This window comes from Alligator sinensis, unplaced genomic scaffold (genome assembly GCF_000455745.1).
Source record: "Alligator sinensis unplaced genomic scaffold, ASM45574v1 scaffold1024_1, whole genome shotgun sequence".
In the NCBI taxonomy this organism is placed as follows: domain Eukaryota; kingdom Metazoa; phylum Chordata; order Crocodylia; family Alligatoridae; genus Alligator; species Alligator sinensis.
This window is the reverse complement of record NW_005842598.1, coordinates 276780-298071: the sequence shown is the minus strand read 5'-3', so window position 1 is coordinate 298071 and position 21292 is coordinate 276780. Positions and strand designations below refer to the sequence as shown.

The 21292-nt window shown below is 40.5% G+C and overlaps 1 protein-coding gene across 2 annotated transcripts in view; it reads left to right on the top strand.

The window, feature by feature from the left end:
- Positions 1–21292, top strand: part of SOX5 (SRY-box 5) — a 404814-nt gene that overhangs the window by 360782 nt on the left and 22740 nt on the right. The window contains exons 11-13 of one of the 2 annotated variants that reach the window (XM_025214719.1): positions 2444–2616; positions 20000–20108; positions 21022–21195. In XM_025214719.1, the coding sequence (XP_025070504.1) occupies positions 2444–2616; positions 20000–20108; positions 21022–21195 (456 nt within the window). The remainder of the gene's footprint in view (positions 1–2443; positions 2617–19999; positions 20109–21021; positions 21196–21292) is intronic. The other variant, XM_025214720.1, reaches the window with a different exon arrangement.

The following is a 21292-nucleotide window of genomic DNA, read 5'->3' as shown; positions in this document are numbered from 1 at the left end:
GTGTAGAGTATGTAGCTGGTCAAGTAGTGCATGTGGCCTGATCTAGCCTAGCCACCCAGTATATCATGCTATACCTTGAATAGTCTCAGATATCCTTCCCACCTTTCCATCCAAGTGTTTCTTTTCAGAAACAGGTATATTTCTACTTGTTAAAACCAGAAACAACTTATCATTTTTCCTCATTTTCTCTAAAATCTAGATAGTGTCCTGGCAATCCTTGTAACTAAGTGCATTGTATGTAATGCAGCTCCCCTCTGTCAGTAATTCATTGCGACCCTAAATAATAATTTACATTCAACACACATCTATATTAATCATTTCCCCATACACAAGCATCTTGGCACCTTTGAAAAACCTAAGGAGTGCTTCCTTTTATTCCCTGTCATGTGCTGAACCTTCTTAAGTTAGTGGTACTCAGAAAAACACAAATAGTCCGGAGAAAGGCATGAATCCCCATTCTTAGGCAAATTCAGCTCTCCTGCATTTTGTAAGTACTATACCTAGCCTAATCAACAGCCCTGCTGGATTTTAGTATTACGGTTTGTTTGCTTTTTAATTTATCTTGATGAACTGCAAGCTTGAACAGCAACAGATGCAAGGTGAGGGAAGGACCAAGCAATTTGTTTATTTGCAGGGGTGGGGAGGATGGAGAATACCTTGATACTGTTGAGTAGGTGCAGGTTACAGCTTTCCTTACAGTGAGAAAGATGTCATTGGCCTGGAATTACTGAGTTAGGTCATTAGATAAAAAGAAGTGATGTAGAGTGAGTTAATTTTATGTAACACTGGTAGTGTTTTGTGCTATTTAACTGAGAAGTATTTGTTGATCTTATTCCCTGGCCTCCAATTCCACAGAAACTTTTGCTTTCAACCTTCCAAAGGAGACTGAAACACCAACCCCATTCTGCTCATAATTAAAAAAAAAAAAAAAAAAGGGGGGGGGGGGGGAAGAGAGAGGGAGAAAAAAATCCTTACAGCAGTGCTGCACTGAACTAATCTGACATCAGCTTCTTCCACTGAAATGTTTTAAGCAGCAAGACAGTGTTCTATGTTTTTTGGCAATCAGCGGATCAGATAGAAGAGTCTAGCAATACAACAAGGATGTGTAATCTGACATGATTAGACAAGGCTCTTTAGGAACAGAACATTCATAATTGAGACAAAGAAAGAGTATTAATAACACTTTCCTAACACGGCAGTTAGCCATTTTATATTTCCTTTCTTTAATCTTAGTGTTTTTCAACAAATCATGGGATTTAATAGCGTGTTTTGGCAGATTAGAGGATTTATAGCCCAGATGTTTTTTGTTCTAAAAATGGATTAGGGTGTAAAGTTTGCTGGAATCCATGGAACATGTTGAGGCAAGCCGGTCATTTTGTGTGTGATTAGTGCCTGCCTTCTGTCTCACAGTTCCTCCATCTGTCACAATTCACCAATGGATCTGGTTAGATTTAGCCTCATGTCACAAACAGAAGTCCCTTTTCTGGGCAATTTCATATTACAGATTCATTTTATGCCATTTTTATGCCCTAGTTAAAAGATAGAAAGGTGTGTGTGTGTGTGTGTGTGTGTGTGCGTGCGCGCGCGTGCACGCACGCATGTGTGTGCATGTGGAGAGGGAGTGATAGATATTAGCTTTTCCTGTAATATTTGAAAAATAGACAGGGGCTTGGAGTCTCCCATCAGTATTCTATCCTACAAATCACATGCAGATCATAATAAGTATAATCTACAGTATGCTAAAGGAAAAAAAATGACAAAGTGTCACATTTAAAATTAAATAGTATTAACTGTGCTGGTGATGCTTGTAACATTTTAAAAGGAAGTAATTCACTGACTACTAGGGCTAAGCCCTGGGCTGTGAATTGTCAGCCAAACAGTGGACATTTGACCTCCTATCACGGCATGAATAGAATGGGAACATAGGGCCATGTAGCTGTGGTTTCTTATACATTTCTGAATGACAGGTGGTGGTGGGGAGCATTCAACGGATGAGATTTCTCTTCCCAGCCATTATGCACTTTGTATCTATAGCAAACCACCGCCACCTGTGGTTTATTTTAATGTATTCACGTGTTTTAAGAAGGGGAAGAATAAAAAAGGCTACTTTTCATAGTTTGGGACTGCTTGCATGATCAAAGCCTCCCCCTTCCCCTATCAAGTTATGCCCTGCTGCATATGAACCTCAGGGCTGATCTCTAGATTGTTGGGTAAATATTGAAACTAATGGCATCAAGTATCAGAGTGATGCTATCAGAACTAATGTTTCTCATGGTTTATATCCAGGTGGGCCTGTCTCAAAATTTCCAAGCAGAGACAGGTTTATGGGGGTGCTCCTTCTTTTTTGTTGCCTTCTCATGTAATGGTGCCTAAGGAAAGCATTGGTGAGTTTGACTGGCAAAAACTGAAACGTTTTCTTGTAACCTGTGTTTTCTTTTTAAAGATATCCTTTCTTCTATCACGTCGTCAGGTTATTTAAATGACCACGATGCTGTTACCAAGGCAATTCAGGAGGCCCGACAGATGAAGGAGCAGCTTCGGAGGGAGCAACAGGTGCTTGATGGGAAGGTGGCGGTTGTGAATAGCCTGGGTCTGAATAACTGCAGGACAGAAAAGGTGAGTTCCTAAGACTCCCTTTTCTTATAGCCATATTGATTTTCCTTTTGAGTTTTATACATGCACATAGTCTCTCACTCATTCTTAGTTATTCTCTGTCTCTCTCTCCCTTAACCCTTTTCTTTTCCTTCTCTGCTCTGTCTCCATCCTTTCTTTTAGAACTGTTTAAAAAACACACCCAATAGAGATCTGGAGACAGTCAAGGGAAAAAACACCAATAAAACATAGTTAAACTCCTTATGAGAACTTCAGAGACCACTAATTCTCTGTTCCAAACTGTCATTATGTATTATGGCTAGGTGATCTTTGAAATATCTGGGTCTGAGTGGAAATCTATCTTTATGGAAATGCTTACATGTGTTTGCGAGATGAGCTGGATTTGAAAATATTCAAGCTTCTTTAGGAATATAAGCTATGCTGATACCCAGGCTCAGCTCTTGGGTATTTAGCCTTATGAGGTTGTCATGTATGATGTTTTGTGACCATTGCAATGTAGCACTGTCAAGTCCTGTTAGATGACTTAGCAAAATTGAAAAAACAGAGATTTGACAGCACAAACTGCACCAAATACATCCAGCAAAACTGAGAAGCACTGGAATTGATGCATTCATTCTCATTCTGAAATGGTCTGTAAAGCTGTAATATATAGGAAAACCATCAAGTAGGAAAATATTTTTTTCTAATGTACCACTTCAGTGGATTGGATCTAGCACTGCTTTTTTGTCTTGGGGATCAGGACTCTCAGTGCCCAGGGTGACCTGATTTTCTCAGGAAGCTCTTCTGGCTTCTTTCAGCTCCTCTGCTCCTGGCTGAAGGGAGTAAATAGTTCATTGATCCCTTCCCAGCTCCTTTACAGTGAGATGAAGACAGTGCTGCTATTTAGGACGGAAAGTTACAAAAACTCTTGCATGCTTCACAAATTCATATTTTTAAGACCATTTCTCTTGATTTTTCTAGAGATGAAAGGTGTCTCATATTATTAACAAATAATCAAAAAGTATACCACTGCATTTAATATAAACTGTACTGTATTGAAACCTTGGTTCTCATGCCTTTTTCATCCCTCAGTATTCAAGTGAGTCACTCAGATGGATAAATAGAATAAAAATGATCAGCTACTTAACAGTAACTTGAAAGTCAGTCATTCTGGGAAGCTTGTGAGTCAAACAATATTGTCCAGAATGAGCAGATTGCTAATTTGGATAGCTTTCCAGTTTCCCTGGTTTTTAGATGGAGTTTGATCAATAAGCTATGAGAAGCCAGCAATCTGGGCAATGAATGTTAAATGTACATGTGAGCCTGTCACTACTGTACTTTTTTACCAGCCTAGCATGGGTGCAAATGATGTAGAAATGGCTCAAATTTCATGCACTCTTCTGATAGGAAGGGGGAGATAAAGAGGTCAGTGTAATAGGTGTCTGGTGGTACATAAAAAGCTATTTTAGAAAAATAAGGGCATCAGTGTAGGGAGAAAGGGACAGAGCATGTTTGTGGTGTTTCACGTGGAAGAGTACCAGAAGGGAAGGGGGAAAAGCAGTGTGTCAGATATAAGAAAAAGTGATCACAAGCACAAAGGAATTTATATTCAAATATTTAAGCATTCTTGAAAGGATGCTCGGAGCAGAAATTCCTTTTCTCTGCTCCCCATGTAGAAATGACTTTAACACTCAGCCAGATGCTAATGCAAAGTGACTCAAACTATTCCTCGCAAGCATAGCTAAATTGCCGTTATTTGTTAAGCGCATTGAATTCAGCTGTGGATACAGCAGTTGGTTGCATTCAGAAAGCATCTGTACCCTTTTTTTTTTTTAATCCTCCAAAGCAGAGACAACTCTACCTATCTCCCCCCTCTCCTCCCCTGTGCTGGCTGGGAATTGTCAAGTGACAACCGACCAAATCCTTTTGGACAGGAAGCCTTCATCCTGAGTTCTATATACTTGCAAAGCAGGCCTTGTGGTTGGATCAGGAAGTCCATTAAAAGCACTTTGATGGTATGGAAATTCATCTTCATGAAGCACCCAGGCCCCTAAGCAGCATGCTGTTTAGCTGTGGTTACAGATCAGTCATTCACATCGGAGGGCAGTAATTGTGCTGACGGCTTGTACGGCAATGGAAGTACATAAAATAATCCCGGGCCCTCCACCCTGGCACTGCGAGTTAATCTTCTTTAATACAGATCAGCTGTTGTTCTAACACATGACTTTATGCCGGCTCTAGTGACTCTGCACAGCCTTTTGATTAAGTAACAGGAATGAAACCATCTGTATTCACTTTATTCTGTTACTCTCCTATTGTTTGGCTACTCCTTGTCCCTTCTGTTTTCACTTCTCACCTTCACCCCAAACATAGGGGTTTGTTCTCCTCTCTAATTCATGCCTCCTGCTTGGTCTGCAGAGGGCAAAAAGAGTTCTTTTATAGTGGGGAGGAACAGAAGGTATTTTATTTGCAACCTTTTATTTCTTCTAAAGCAACAATAGTTTTATTTGGTATATTAGCTGCTGATGCTTTGTTCTGGGAGGCTCTAGTGGAGAAGGGAAGGAGTCGCAAAGGTCAAATCCAGATCTGAACTCTCCCAGACCATACCAGTGTTCTGGATCTGGGTTGCTGCTTCAGATGATTTATGATAGTAGGTGCAAGTTGCAACATTTGTATTGTGTCTGTGGGATCTCAGGGTTGAAAGAGATATGGGCTTGAGGTTTGGATTTGACACAGCAAAGAGAAGGGAGAAGGCTCTGAAGTTTTGATACCTGCCTGTACCTTCCATATATTCTGGGCCTTCTCATCTGGGACTTTCCTTCTACAAATTACAGCCAGCCATAGGATCTGAATTCCATCAAGAAGCCCAGGGCCCAGCCTGGTCATTTGACAGGCAGGACACCAAAGTGACAGGCCAGTTGGGTTTCCTTTGCTTTTCTCACTTCCTGCAGATTAGGAAGGCATAAGATAATTACAGAGGCAGGGCAGGGCTTGGCTGCTCTGCCTGCACACAAATATATTCAGATGTAGCTCTGCATGCTCAGCATTGGATTAGAAGATGATCACTTTCCTTCTCACTGGCCACATCTACATGAGACGCTGACTGCACAGTAGCCCAATACTACTGCACAATAGCATCACGTGGCAAAAACCATGATGTGACACTACTGTGCAGTAGTATTAGGCTATTGTGCAGTAGTATCACAAAAAAGGCATTTGTCAGTGCTACTGTGCATAACTCAGGTTACTGTTCTGTCATTTAGTACTTGTTAATACAGTCAGCGTCTTGTGTAGACATGGCCACTGTGAATGATATATCCTTATGAGCAGAACCCTGAGGTTGGTATCTAAAGCTAAGTCTATTTTTTCCAGCGTTGTCAAGGTATTTATAGAACTTATTCTAGGGCAGGTTTAGCCTTTTGTTGTAATCACAGCCTACCAAGAAGGATGGGTGCCTTCACACCTTCAGTTCTGAATTTTCCAGTCAGAGTATCATTAAGAATCTGTTTGCTGCTGGTGATTGGGGAGGCTCAGGGAAAGAAACCCCTTTCATGAATGCATGTGTTAAAGCTTTGGGGCTGTTTTTCTCATATGCTCATAACCCAGTGTCTCACTTTCATGTTCCCAGCTGGGAATATCCCTAAAGATGGCCAAGGTTGTCAGTGGTAGAACAGAAGTCAGAGAGGTAGGAATTGTGTGGGTCTGGAGAGATTTTGTGTTACTGGATATATATTTATCTAGAAAAGATTTTCAGAAGTAACTAGAGTGTACAGGTGAGGCAGATTTGGATACCCAACCTGAGATGCCTTGTGGAGATTTGACTTTCAGATGGCTTCAGAAAAATCTACATGAAGAATATAGATTTTACTAAAACCTAATTTAATGGAGAATGCAGTAAATATATATTTTTAAATTACTTTTCTTGGAAGTCTTTCAGTATAAACCAGAAATGTGTGTGTTTCTGGTTCCTTGGAAACCCAGGAGCTTAGTTTTATTTATAATTGTCATCTATAGTTAATTAGAGCTTGATACTTACTATACATAAACAATATTACCTTTTATACATGTAGCTTGAAGGCAACAGATTTTCATCCAGAGCAAACACAGCACTGGGCAGCCTCACAAAAAAGTGGACTATGGTCTATTTGTTCAGTCAAAAAAACTACATGTTCTGCTACAAATTGAATGTACACAAATACAGGCAATGGGATGGGCATGGGTGTACATGGCATACACTGCCATAATGTGCACATCCAGAAATGAGCACATAACATATGTGTCCATGCAATACGTGCATACGCTCGTTCACACAAAACTAGCCATGAATTTTCATGCGCCCTCAGATCTGTAAACAGACTTATATTTGCATAACCAAGCAGCTGTAAATTCACACACATAGGTGCGTGAAAATGGGCCCAGTCACATGTGCTTGCATGTGTATACAGGTATGCCCCAGCAAATACAGGTGAGTTTTTGTGAGTGCCCATGAGCACTCATAAATATACAAGCAATTCATGTATGTGAACATGCATTGATCCAGATGCCCACACGTACTCATGCAGTTTGGATATGCATGGAGGCACACAGACCATGCTCACAGATAATTGTGTCCTAATACACATGCGCTGTGTGCAAATGCTTTTTAACTTATGATATAAGTGCTCTCTCTTATTGCCAAGAGCATGTCCCTCTTCTAAACGACTCTGACAGGTACTTGTCTGCTGGGCTGTAACTAAAAAGCTATTTGTAACAATATTTATTCCAGCATTGTAAGCAGAAGCCTGTTTTATTACTCACGCTGATGGAACAGTAGGTCGAGGATGCCTTTCCTCCCATTTCCGCCCACCCTCCTCCCACAGTCTTCCCCACCCCCCACCCCCCTCATTTCTCCCTCTTCCCTTTAACACAGTGCCAAACATGAAATGACAGTGACCAATGTTGACTTAATGTGGATGTTTAATAATGAAAAAAGTGTGTCAGTTCCAACGTGAGTTACAAATGGCAGTAAGTGTATCGGGTGGCAGCCCTGTAATAATTTTACATCCATCATTCCTTCCTGATGCCTCACTGGCTGCCTGATGGATGGGGCTAGCAGAGTTAACTCTTAAGTGATCAGCTGAGCTGAAGTGAATTCAATCTCAGCTTTCCCCTATGGTGAGGAGGAGTATATTAATAATATGATCTACCAGATCCTGCTCTTTGAGAAACAGAAAACTGACATTCACTTTCCTGAAGGGCATAGGAAGAAGTTACCATAGAATAGACCCTAATGTTTTCCTTCTCTAGACTTTCCTTTATTCGATTTAAATAATAAAATTTCTCCTCACCACCCAGTGGTTAAATTTGAGCATGAGATTAAAACAAATAGACAAACAAAACAAAATGGGGAGGAGTTAACAGGAGTTGAGTCTGCTAAGTTGATGAGAGGCTTTCCATTGGCTTTAAAGGGTTTTTGAATCAGGTGCATGTGCTGATGAAACAATGGAAATCAGAAGTGAAGCAGCAGGAAATAGCAAGTTGTTCTTGTTTCCTAAATAGGAAGACACTATCAAATGTTAGTTCAGAAGTATTAGTGGTCTGCAAAAGTTAATCCCTTCTCAGTCTAATGACGTGCACAGTATATTACAGAAAAAAATGTGGTTAACACATGCATTAATTTCTACATGCAAACTCAATGTACACGTAACATGCATGTCTTGTAATTTGTAGCATACTCTATTCCTTATTGGCCTGTAAAACCGTAGGTAAGATGAGCAATATAATACTTTTGCTTTAGTCTCTCGGTGTGCAGAGAGAGATGTCTGTTTGAAATAATTATTATATAGTGTGGGGATGAGGGACTGCTTTGTGGACAGTTCACTGTAAGAGAATCTAAATCATCCTACGACATGAAAGCTAATATGTGGTCTCCAGGATTTCATCCTTTTTCATACTTAATTCCCCACTACAAGCACCCAAGTAAAACCTTCTTGCTTCTGTCTTGCTGAGATTCTTTGCCAGTAGAAATTTCTTGTGTGCAGGCATAGGGTGGAAGGGGTTGCAATCTCCTTTGTTAATGCTATCAACACACAGCAGACAGTTTTCAAAAGGCATGACAGCCAGGCAAGCAGGTATTATGTCATCACCCATCCATCACTTTGTATGCCAGCTTTTCAATAGGTCCAATCAACTGTCTCACCAAAATCGTTCATATTAAAGCAGTAGTTTATTCACAGAGCTACTGTATCTATTGTATTTTCTCCTGAACCTTCTTTATTTTTTGTAATTTGATTAAAGTTCATGTCAGGTTTGCACACTGTAAAGATCAGAATTGTTTTTGCCCAGCATTAGCAATGAGGCTTTAAACATTACAGTTTGCCTCAGCTTAAAGTTTAGCCCCTTTTTGCCTTTTGCTTCTTGGAGCTTGTATGTATTTATATTTACAGCCTCTGCATTTAATGGCCACATGCCTTATTTTCACAGATGGCCAGTGGAAGTCCTGCCCCACACACACACACACACACACACACACACACACGCACACACACACACACACACACACACACACACACACACTTTCTTTTAGTAGAGCCTGCTTTTGGTTTTGCTACATTTGTCACAGTGCCACTACTTTCAGCTAGCAAGTGCCCACGCATGGGAGGGAGTGATTATGCGATGAGGTTTTTATCGTGGATTTTGCCTTCTTTACTTTAAAAACAAACTTTCTTCTAGTTGACCATCATCCCTACTAAATACCCAGAGTTGTTTTTAAAGGGAAAATCGTGGGAGGGGGGAGGAGGTTGTGGGTTTTCTTCTTTTTATTATTTTACATAGTCATGGTGGGGAGGCATGGGCAGGGCTAGCTAATGAAACTGAGGCATATTAAAGCAGTAGTATACACAGGGAAGAACACATTCTGCCCACAGATGTGTAGGCTTGTGACAGCATACAGAAATGTGAGGGATGAACCCCAGATTCCTAGAAACCTGAGTGTCTAAATGGGCACATAGTTTGAACTCCCCCTCGGTTCCAGAGACTGTGCTTCTATCCAGTTTTAATTTGAGACAACATTTGCAGGCTAGTGCAGAAGAGTTGGCTATCAATACCTTACCTAGCATTACTAACCCCCAAAACCTGGGTCAGGCCCACCCAATTAGTGTCATGAAATACCTGTAAAACATCAAGAGACCTAAAGAGCAAAAAAGAAAAACAAAATCTGTCCATGTGGGGTTCTTTTTTATTTCCTCTCTCATTTCTGAGTCTGTAGATCTTACGTTTCCAAACTTCCCTCCACAGCCAAGAGAGATGAAAAGTTGTTGGGTTTTGATCATTTGTTTGTTTGTTTTTTAAATGAAAGGGGAGATTCTTACAATACTCACAATTAATGGAGCTTAAAGGAAAACATAAAATACAAAAGCTGTGATAAAACTATGGACCCTGATATCACTGCAGTGGAAGTAGCAAGGTACCTGAGACTAATTCCCCTTTCTCTGCCATTGCTATAATTTGGGGTGAACCCACAAAAAGTCAATGGTGCTGAACAGCTGTAATTGAAAGAACCATGTTCCTTCAGTCATTTAAACAGCCAGTCACTGGATGTTGCCAGTGCTAAGGCTGCATGAACTCATTTATGTGAATAACAAAATGGTCCCTAACACCATGCTGAGTGTATAAAACTTTGCTCTTCCCTGGACTGATGCTGATCCTGACAGCAGACAAATCGGGCCTGATTACCGTTTGGAAAAATCTAGCAGTGTCCTTCTTCATACATAGGTTAGATAGAGAGCAAAGGAATCTCTTTATTTTATTAGAACAGGGAGTAACAATGCAATAGGCAGAGTCCAAACACCCTCCATGGCATTAATGCCTAAAATTAAATTGGAAGAGAATAGTCTATACATTTTTGTAATACTGCTAAGTAACCGAGTCACCCATTGTTTGGTAAACAATTGCCAGAGAAGTGGAGACGGCTTTCTTACTTTCTGTTTACATGTGTGCAGAACCCCCACTCCCTGGATATCCCATGTGGGCTGTGACTTCCATTTCATTCCATTTTTGGTATGCCACCTCTCTTCCATAATTAACCCTTCCTTGTCATCATGCATGGGCTGCCATGGCTCTTCTATCTCTTGCTAGGAAGGATGCTAATTTGCATTTATATTGCTTTTTTCCTCCAGAGAGAACTTGACATGTTTTACCAAAACAGGCAAGCATCATTATGTCCATCTTGCAGATGGGGAAACAGAGGCACAGAGCTCCTGTCAATCCAATTAAAATTTTGCAACCACTCCCTGAATCAAGCTCTCAAAAAGTTTTGTAGGAAGAAAACTGGTGCCTGTTTTACCCTTTCTTTGAGACTATGGGCTTCCCAGCTCCTGTTACCCTTTGGAAGTCCTGACTTTTACTCTCCTTATAGTCACCTCCAAAGTACACACAGGACCTCCATAGCCTCTTTGTAGAGATAATTCCTTTAGATTTGCTGCATCCAACACTCTTTAAACCACTTTGTTTCTAGGGAATCTCTTTTTGGAACACCACCTTATTTGCTTAGGAAGTAATTAGTTTGTGGAATGAAACACTAATAAATACCTCAGAGGCCTGACCTATAGGCCACCAGATTCAATGGGAGACTTTCCATTTACAACAGTGATGATGTCTGACTCAGTGTTTATGGAAGATGTTTGATTGGCAGCCCTAGAAACTGAAGGCCTCTATCCACAAATAAGCACAGCTGAGGAAGTAACTATATAAACTCTGCTCTATCAGCATCTCTATTCATTTTGGAGTCCACCTCTAAGGAAAGAGTAGCTAAGAATATCTGTGTCTACTCAATTCAGAGACTCTTTGGTTTATAATTTGGACATTTTTTCCCCCTGGAACAGCTCCTAGGACACCAGTCTACTGAGACTAGCAAGACATTATATATAGGTTACCAATCAGATTGTAATGCTTTTTCAGTCATTATTGAACTGTTTTAGATTTGAATGGATGAGCTAAATATCTTTTCCCCCATTTGCCAACCCATTCAGTCCCATCATAACTGAGATGGAAGAGTTTTAAAGCAGATACCATTGAGGAAGGACCTCAAGTAAGAAATGCTATTTTATTTTTTTTAATTCTGCTTTTAGATCCTGTGGGTGGATTATTATTCCATAGAAAAAAGAGATCTTAGATAAGCAAGAGTGAAAGATTTGAGGGGATGGTGAAGGCATTGTTTCTTCATACTTAACTTTGATGCAACAACAACAAAAAAAATCCCCAACTGATAAATCATTGTGACATTATAAATAATCTTTCATCTTCTTTGGTGGTCCGTGGAGTTTATATAATTGGAAGGTTAAAACCCTTCTTTGTTGTTTCTTCCCTTTTCATTAGTACAGTAGAAGACTATAAAATAGTGCAGCCAGAAGGGGTTTAACAATTACTAAGTCAACATTTGAAAGTCTCACTCCGTTTTATCATTTCATGCATGTGCTTTTTATGACTTTTACAGCCTCACAAGCTTTATTTAAGCAGGGTTCATTGTAACAGTTGATCTGTGGCTGATCTTATTTATATTTTATTTAACTTTTCCTGGTAATATGCATCACCAGCAAGAATCCCAATTCTACCATCACATAGAAATCCATGGGCCTGGATTGGGATGCAAGACATGTGGGTTTAATTTCTGGAACCTCCACAGGCTTCCTGGGTGACTTTGGCACATCACTTAATCTGTGTCTCAGTTCCCCATTGGTAAAACAGGGAGGGTGCATCTACCCATGCAATTAATGAGAAGCAATATACTCCAGAGCAGTTTAAGCCAGAGTAGACTACTCCTGGGCACTGTGCCTACATGTGTGGCTGAGACAGCAGCAATTTGAGCTGGGGTGGAGCAGGCCCAGGCTGGCAGTGGGTATGGGGTCCAGCCCTGGGCTCCAGGTGGCAGGGTCGGCCAATGGAGAGGCTGGCTGGGGCACAAGGGTGCTGAAAGCCATGTAACTAGGCAGCAGTCTAGCCCCTGGCTGACTAGGATGACCGGGCACAATTTACACTTGTGGTCATTGTCTACATGTGTGTTTAATCAGAGTAAATTACTTTGGCGTAAGATAGTACTGTCCCTGACAGTACTATCTTATGCCGGTGTAAATTAGTTTATTGCAGTCTAATACCATCACACAAGTAGACAGTGATGCTTTAGTCCGCAGCTAATAAGTCTACTCCGCAGTAAAGTGCATGTGTAGATGCAGCCAAAGAGTAAAACTTCCTTATTCCACAGGGTCATGATGGCAGAAAACTCACTAATGAGGCGAGGCACTGAAATGTTAGTATAATAAACAGTAGAAAATAACCCATAAATAAATAGGTTTCTAAAAAAAATACCACAGAACCAAATTCAAAAGTCTGTGGAGCTGCATTTCCTTATGTAATCTGTGAGTTCAGTGCAGAGCACTTGTGTCTTCTACTTGTATCTAGACTGAGGTATACATGATATGGCCATATATTTTGTACACTCTTGGGCTAATATGCAGGCCTGATCCTAAGTGCAATTCCTCATTCTGCCACTGGCTTCTCTGAGTTTCTAGGGCAGCTCCATTTCTTTGCCTTCAGAGTATCCAACTGTTTACACTCACCTACTTCACACAAATGTTGTGAGATTCCCTTAACATTTGGAAAACAAAGTTCTTTGAATGATTCACAGGAGATGAATGCATATTATAATAAGGCATATTTTTTAGTGGACACAAGATGTTTGCTTGGGATTTTATTTGTGATTGGGAACAGATCAAATTTTAAAGGCCTCATTTATATGAGATTCTTCTATCAGATCTCTGTCTTTCTGTGAACTAGTACAAACACTGTCAGGCGAACATTCAAAGAGCCACAGGGATTGCTAATGTATCTGACATTATCTGACAAGGAAATGCTTTTTCACTAATGAACTTGCATTGGAAGACCTTTTGTATAGGCCTGTGGCTGATCTGATCTGACTGGCACCTAAAAACCCTGTGTTTATGACTGAGTGGTGTGTCTGACTGGCTATTTATTAGCTGTGATTTATTGCATGGAGTCCCTGAGCTCACCACTGCCAAACACCTTGGTGGGGGCTGTGAATTTAACCGAGGGACTCGTACAGGGCATAGCTGATTTAGAAACCAGCTTCTCAAAGCATCTGTTTGAAAATGGCACCAATCAGCAATTGGGCTCCAAGTTGGCTATTAAGAATTAGTCATGAGAGTGCTTCTGTAGTGCAGAATGGGACACAATCATATGAACAAAACCAGAGAAAGAACCTAGCAAAGTGTCCAGACCAGGCCTGGTCAAACAAATTTGTTGTTTCTGATTCCTAATATTGTATAGAAGGAAACTAAGGTAGAGGGCCAGTCCACCAGTCAATACATTCAGGTTTTTTAAGTTCAAGACCCAGTGGGCAAAACATTTTTCTGCTTCAGTGGTCTTCCCAGGGTGCTAGAAACAAGGTTTTTTTTAAGCTGGGTGTATTGGTTTGCCTAGAAAAAGGAGGAGAGTCTGAACTTGGACAGCTGTGCCTGAGGGCTGCTCTTCTGGCTCTCTAAGCTGGCTGCATCCTTCCCTGCATGAAACTCAATGAAAAATACCCATAAGAAAGGGGAATGGAAACTGGGTAGGGGGAGGGGAAAACTCAAGGCTGGACAGCTTTAATAAAACTTTTAACCTTGAATTATGCAATTTGAGAAAGGACTGTGTTTGGCTACAAGCCTAGCTGAGTTCAGAGTACTCTAGCTGTTTGCCAAGTGCCCCAGCCAAGAGGACATCTCCATGGGGGGTGGAGGAGGGAAGGAGAGGTGTTCCTCAACATAAGCCCAGTATTCAGTGACCCCACTAAATTATAGAGTAATTCAAGAATGGGAGTGCACACGTATTCTCAGATGCATGTTCAGTATTCCCACCATGACCCAGCCTACATTTGGGGAAGTAGGAGGAGGGAGAAAAGGCTGAGGGAAGCGTATCCAAGTGGCTTCATGTCTCAGACCTTCTGAGGTTTTGATTCACATCTGTATAGCAGGAGGAGTTTTGGCAAAGGTTGTCAGCCTGCTTCACATGCGTTTTGAATCTTCTTGCTTTATGTTTCTTGTATGAGAGAGAGATCACAACCAAGTTCTTGTCATTTTTTTGATCAGTGTTTTGTTAAATGATGACAGCTATTCATGACAATGAGCCAAGTCACTTTTGCAGCTGACCATGTAACTGAGTCTGACTCGTGGTGCTTACTCATTTTTTTTTGTCCGTGACACATGCAGAGTGTGTGTGTGCGCACGCACGCGCGCGCGTGTGTTTCTTTCTTTTAAATATAATTAGAACGTTACTTGGAGCCCAGCCACAGAGCTAGTTTAACTCTCCAGCAGATTGCTTTCTTTAGTTATAATGTCTTAAAATCCTCTCATCTGCTTGTGGCTATGAAGTTAACCTGACTAGTTATCCTCTGAACTGTCTAAGCCATTCAGTTTTGCGAGGAATGTTTTATTTTATGGGTTTTTCTCATATTGCTTGTCACTTTTTTTAGTCATCTAATCCTCTTGACTGGGACCACTGCAGAATTGCTTCCTGCAGTAATAGTACCCATGCTTTGTCTATTACACTTTTAAATGACTCAGGCAATGGGTTTTCCACTGTTCCCACAGGGAAACTACTTTACACACTAATAGAAATGACCATCAGGATGGTTTTCCTCCATCTTCATAGGACTGCAGATATTACGGGTGGGAACTTATCTATGATATCCTGTGAAGCCTGATCCAAATGTGGAAGTCATAAAAATTCATGTTGACTTCAGGGGAAACTGCCTGTCCATATCACGCCCCCCCTCCACCCCCGCCCCCACAAGGAGAGGATAATCCCTACTCTATATGATTATAATGTACTGTATAGTCTGATTTTTAAATGACTCTTACAAGAAACCTTGTACTATGTCTATGAGCATGAGCTAGTTCTAAATGGTTCCATCAGCAGACCCAGCCTTACTGGTTCCAAACCATATTTGATGCCACTCACTTGCCGCTTTTGTCCTGGATGTTATTTAGTACTTGAATTATTCTTCAGTGCTGGGAAGTAGGAAACATTATCCTGGTAGTGTTTCCTTTAGAAATTTATATCGTTCAGGACCTTGTGGGTTGAAGACCCCTCTCCCACTCAGAATGTGGCATAACTGATAACATGAGTTTAGGGAATTTCTTCTTGAACTTTAATGGCCAGTAACAACTACACTCTTCTACCTCTGTCACTAAGCTTGCTATTTGGCATCCTTGGTATTATTTGTTACGTACTTACACAGTCACTCTGGTGTGGGCATTTTAAGTAGGTATTTTAAGTACTCGTAACTGGGCGTGTTTTCATGAAACACTAAATACGCAGTAGAATAATTCTGTTGTGCATTAGCACATTATCAGTTTTTGTCTGCCATGCTAAATGCGCAGTAGAATTAGCCTACTGCACATTAGTGTCACAAAAAAAGCATGCACCAGTGCTGCTGTTATTACAGGTACTAAACCTGTAATAATTAATGAACATGCAGACATGCAGACCTGTCCACTGACTACCAAATTAATATAATTATGCTTAATAGAGCCTTTTTATGTGTGTGCTTAAAACCATTGTGCATCATGGTGTCATTTAATGGAATCGTTAAATAGATCTTATGGGATAAGGGTGGATTGACTGCATCAGCATGGAGCAGCAAATTGGTGGGGGGTAGAAGAGTTCTTTGTTTCTTGTGTGTTGCCATGAATGTCTCAATAAATTGAAACATCCTGTAAGAAAGGTTAGAGAGAGGCTTCAAGCTAATGGGTTGTTGTTACCTACCTAGGATAACCACCACCACGCCCCTTAGGCAAAACACAGAGCACATAACCTTGTGCTTAACTTAGCCTTGTAATTCTGGAGCTCTTTCCTACAGATTGTCATTTTAAACCATTTTCCTACGCCACCATTGGTGAAAAACAGCCCCAGTGTCTTCATGTGGTTGGAAAGCAAAACTGGAGGTTGGACCACTACCTCTTACAACTTCTCCCCTTCCCCCCGCAAACACACTACCACTACTATGCTTTGTATAGCCCTGCTCATTTGTTTTGTGTCTGAATGCCTATGTCCTGTGCCCAGGTCCTCACTGTTACTGCAGGACTTGGAAGGGAGAGTCCTTGCCCCAATTGCTGCATCTGCAGGTTGGGTAAAATAACAGCTACTTCATATACATTGTAGTTTAATGAGAATTTCAAAACTGCTTTGCGATCCTCTACAAGGAATGTGCTACCCAACATTTTTTTACTTGCATTTTCCTTAGGTTTTTCATTGTCTTATTGAGTACTGCCTAGTTTGTTCCAGTAGTTGCTGTGCCTAAGCAAAGGCTGCAGGATTGAGCCTAGGACTGAGCCTCCAATTTATTAATTTATTGTGTTCTTCATCTGGATATCCACATCTATCCTATACTGAGCACTTCTGCTTTCATTTACTTAATAAATGTATTCCTTTCCTAGCACTGGGAGCTGCTAAAGTATAACAACCATACCTTCTTTTTATGCCCAGTTTACTCTGCTGTATTGCAATTAAAGACCTTATAGCACAGTCCCTCATCCCAGCCTCCCCTCCCCCAAGCACCCACAGACCATCCTTTCCCTTTTCCCACTCTTGGATTGACTGATGGTTAGTGTAAGTTGTAGCACAAAGGGACATAACAAAAGCACAGCTGACTGTTTTGACACCCTCTGTTTCAGAGTGACATCCTGTGAGAATTATCTCAGCTTCCACTTTATAGTTACTAATTGAATTATTTTATTATACTGCATGTTTTAGTAGTTGGAGGTTACAGGTCATCTTGTTGCTGAAACACTCTGTGGTTTCCCCCTCTGATCACTTGAATGTTTCAGGCTTCTGGTAAGACAGCTCAGAGCCTTATAGTTGAACTGTGCAGCCCAGGAGCTCAGCATTTTTCTGACATTACTCCCCCATTCCCTCCCTGCCACCCCCCCTCTACCAGCTGAGCTTATTCTTTCATTCAGTCACTTCATGTCATCTGACTGTATTTCAAAATGCAAAACTTTTTACAAGATGGATAGCATCAGGAGCTCTGTAGACTTGTTAAGTCACACCCTGATAAATGACCCATACCCTATGTGTACCTCATAGACAGCAAGCTATAGTATTCATTGACCTTAAGGCTCCATCAAATCATGTTTGTAGAATGTGGTTCTCAATGTAACTGCCTCTGGTTTCAACAGCTGCATTTCCTACATAAAGAAAAGCCTATGCCAGTGGCCTTTAGGCTGTCAATTCCTTTTGCTAAGAATTTTGAATACCCTTCCATAAAAATCTGAAGAAGAATAAAACCCATCATGGATGAGGTAGAAGTATTTGATGTTTAGGCTAATGGTGACTTTTTAAAATGGCTTCTAAGAAGTTAAAGGCAGGTTCTTGAGAAAAAACCACTGATTTGCATTATAGATACGAGATCCGTAGGAGTGAAATCAAAGTAACCTTATTTCTGCTTTTCTTCGGAATTCTGGCATGCTGTTTTGGAAAGGAGTAGCAGGCTAACTCTGTTAAATTAAGGAGTTTCGTTCAGTTAAACATCTAAAAAGTTTGGGTGCTTATTTGAAATGTCTCCAAACAATCTGGGCATTTTTTACATGTACTGTGGAATGGGGCACTGGGTGCTTTAATTAGCAAGCCACACTAATTTAGAAGCGCCTGCACATCACATGTATCAGTATTACCATGCGTCCCTGTACTGAAAAAATGGTGGCGGGGCGCTTTCAACTAAAGCTCATAGAACGTGTTTTATTTCAAAGCACCCCGCTTCCCTTTTTTCAGCATGGAGATGTGCAGTGATGTGGATACGTGTGACGCAGAAGGCTGCTGGAGTGCATCCATTTCCATGCTCCAGCAGACTCGATTAATCAAGTCTGCTCCATACATGTGTATAGGAGCTGTCTGTGTCTGGGGTGACTGCAAACATCATAAAAGCCTCTTGTTTGTGCTAGGCTGTCTTTGTTGCCCCTGGTTGGCCTGTTAATGCCATAGAAGCTGGAATTCATCTAGTTACACCCAAAAGTACAGAAGGGAGCTCCAATGGAAACTAATACGGAGAGAGAAAAAGTCAACCCAGTATTCCCTGAAGGGTGCACTTATTCACTCAATGGGTGGTTTGGGGATAGCTTTCAGAAAAGCCTTGAGTAAATCGCGTGAATTCAAATCCTTGGTTGAACCTGAAATACTATAAATCAAGCAGAGGAATAATCTCTCCATTCACATTGTTTCTTTCCTGCTTCCTTCTGCAATACAATAAGGTGACATTATTAAGCTATATATAATAAATATACAGTCCTTTCTTGCCAAGAGATAGGATGTTGCTCTTTGAGCTTTGTTGGTATCTAGCAGCCATGAAGAATGGTACATATATGAACAACAGGGCAGTAATTTTTCTTTCAGGAAAAAACTCAGAATTTCTCCAACCTGAGTCACTTACTAGAGTTGACATTATGGCATTTTCTCACTTTGCAAAAGCTTATCTGTTTTCATTTTGACAATCCACTAGTATTTTCCTATAAGGCTTATCATTTTACAAATTATTATTAAGTTAGCGTTAACATAAACATAACATAAATATAACAACTTTGTATTGGTATAATTAAGCAATTCAAAAGAGGTAGGGTGTTTTGAAGAGGGCATTGGAATTAATTGCCCTGGCATGTTACATTGGCAGTGTCTTTAGACACTACAGCAGCTTGACAGATTAATTGGCAGCAGACACTATCTTGTTGCAATCCAGGGATCCTACTATGTTATAGATAGTTCTAAGTATATGAATGACAGGGTGTTAGAACGGATGGGCAAAACAGTCTGGATAAGAACATACACCAGTGCCTGGAGCTCAAACAGGATCAAAACTGAGCCTTTCCTGAAGCCTGGAAAGGGTTTTCTACTTGTGTTTACTTCCATTAGTTGTTTCCAAAAATACTAAAAAATTAGGAGAAGTTTTGAACATCTATGTCTTTTAATTTCAAGCTCAGACCAGAAATAGAACTGTAGATCTATTGCAAGTGACCCTGTACTGTATAGATTGCCAGCCCAGTTGTAGGTCCAGGAGTGTACAGAGTTCACATATGCTTCTGATGTGCAATCCAATTTTAAGGGTGCTTCGCTGAAACTTTATAACGTTATGAAGTTTTCTTATCGCTAGCTAATAGACAAGATTTTGAAATGAAACAGTAGGCTTTCCAGTCTTATCCCTCCCAGAAATATAATATAATATAATATAATATAATATACATGTATGTATAGTTGTGTGTTTACCTGGCCCAGTAAACTATTCTGAATTGTTATCCACCTTCTATACCACATCTTATCTATCAATTTGGCAGTTACATTGAGGTCTTAATGATTTCCTGATTCAAATCTGGTGATGTTCCCTGTACAGGACAAAACAACACTGGAGAGCCTGACTCAACAACTGGCAGTAAAACAGAATGAAGACGGGAAGTTTAGCCACACAATGATGGATTTCAACATGAGCGGAGATTCTGACGGTCAGTAGGAACTGCTTATCCCTATTCCAGTTATGCATGTACATCAACAGTCTGTGCAGAAGAATGCAAACTCCCTTGGAGGTGGAGGCACAGAGTGGCTACTAAACAAATCGGGAGAAATTATTCATCTTGTGCTGTTTTAGGTCTGCGTACAAATTTTTATTTCTCTCTGTTGTACACTTCGTTTGTCAAGGCTGGACCAAGAACACATTCTTCCCATAAAAATGAGAAAAATGAGGCAAATAGATGTGGGATAACTGAGATCATACAGAGAGTCCATGAATTATCAAGCTGATCATCCGTGGATGATGCACACTCTTGGTCTGTGGGAGCTTGTTTGGATTTGATGAAGCAAGCTTAATGCTCTTTTCTTTTTCTGCCATTGCTTATGTTACCGTGGAGGTGTAAGCACAAGAAAAGGCAGCTGTGTAAAATGTTCATTTGTTAGTTAGAGACTTACTTAAAAAATACCTCATGTTACCATATATTAGCCCTGTTCTCATCACAAAGGAATCTGGAAATTGTTAATACAATACTGTCACCATCTGTAACTTACAAAGACACAAATCGCCACTGATAAAAATGTATTTTTAGGTTGTTATGCAGTAAAAGAAGTTGAAAAAAAAGTCTTTACACAGTTCGTGTGGAAAAAAGAACTGGGTTTTTTGCCTGTGCAGATGTATACATCATAAAGCATACCACAGGATTCAGTACCAGGACAATTACTAAAAAAGTAGACAGATGATAGAAAGAATGAGGTACAGCTGACCAACTAAAGCAGAGGGAGAAATATTTTGAATGTGTTTTGAACAAATGCTTCATGGAGTGTTCAACACCTCAAAAAGGAACCAAAAACAAAGGAAGTTGTGCAATCAAAATGCAAGTTGGGGATTACCTTCTCCTCTCTTTTTAGGAAGTGCAGGTGTCTCAGAATCTAGAATTTATCGGGAATCCAGAGGGCGTGGCAGCAATGAGCCCCATATCAAGCGTCCAATGAATGCCTTCATGGTGTGGGCTAAAGATGAGCGAAGAAAGATCCTTCAAGCCTTCCCTGACATGCACAATTCCAATATCAGCAAGATTCTTGGTAAGAAAACTGATTTTTCTGTACTAGAACTCATTGGTGTTGACTGAGTGTTTTGAAGAGAATTTACTGCCTGATACTATCCAGAGTCTAGCCATTA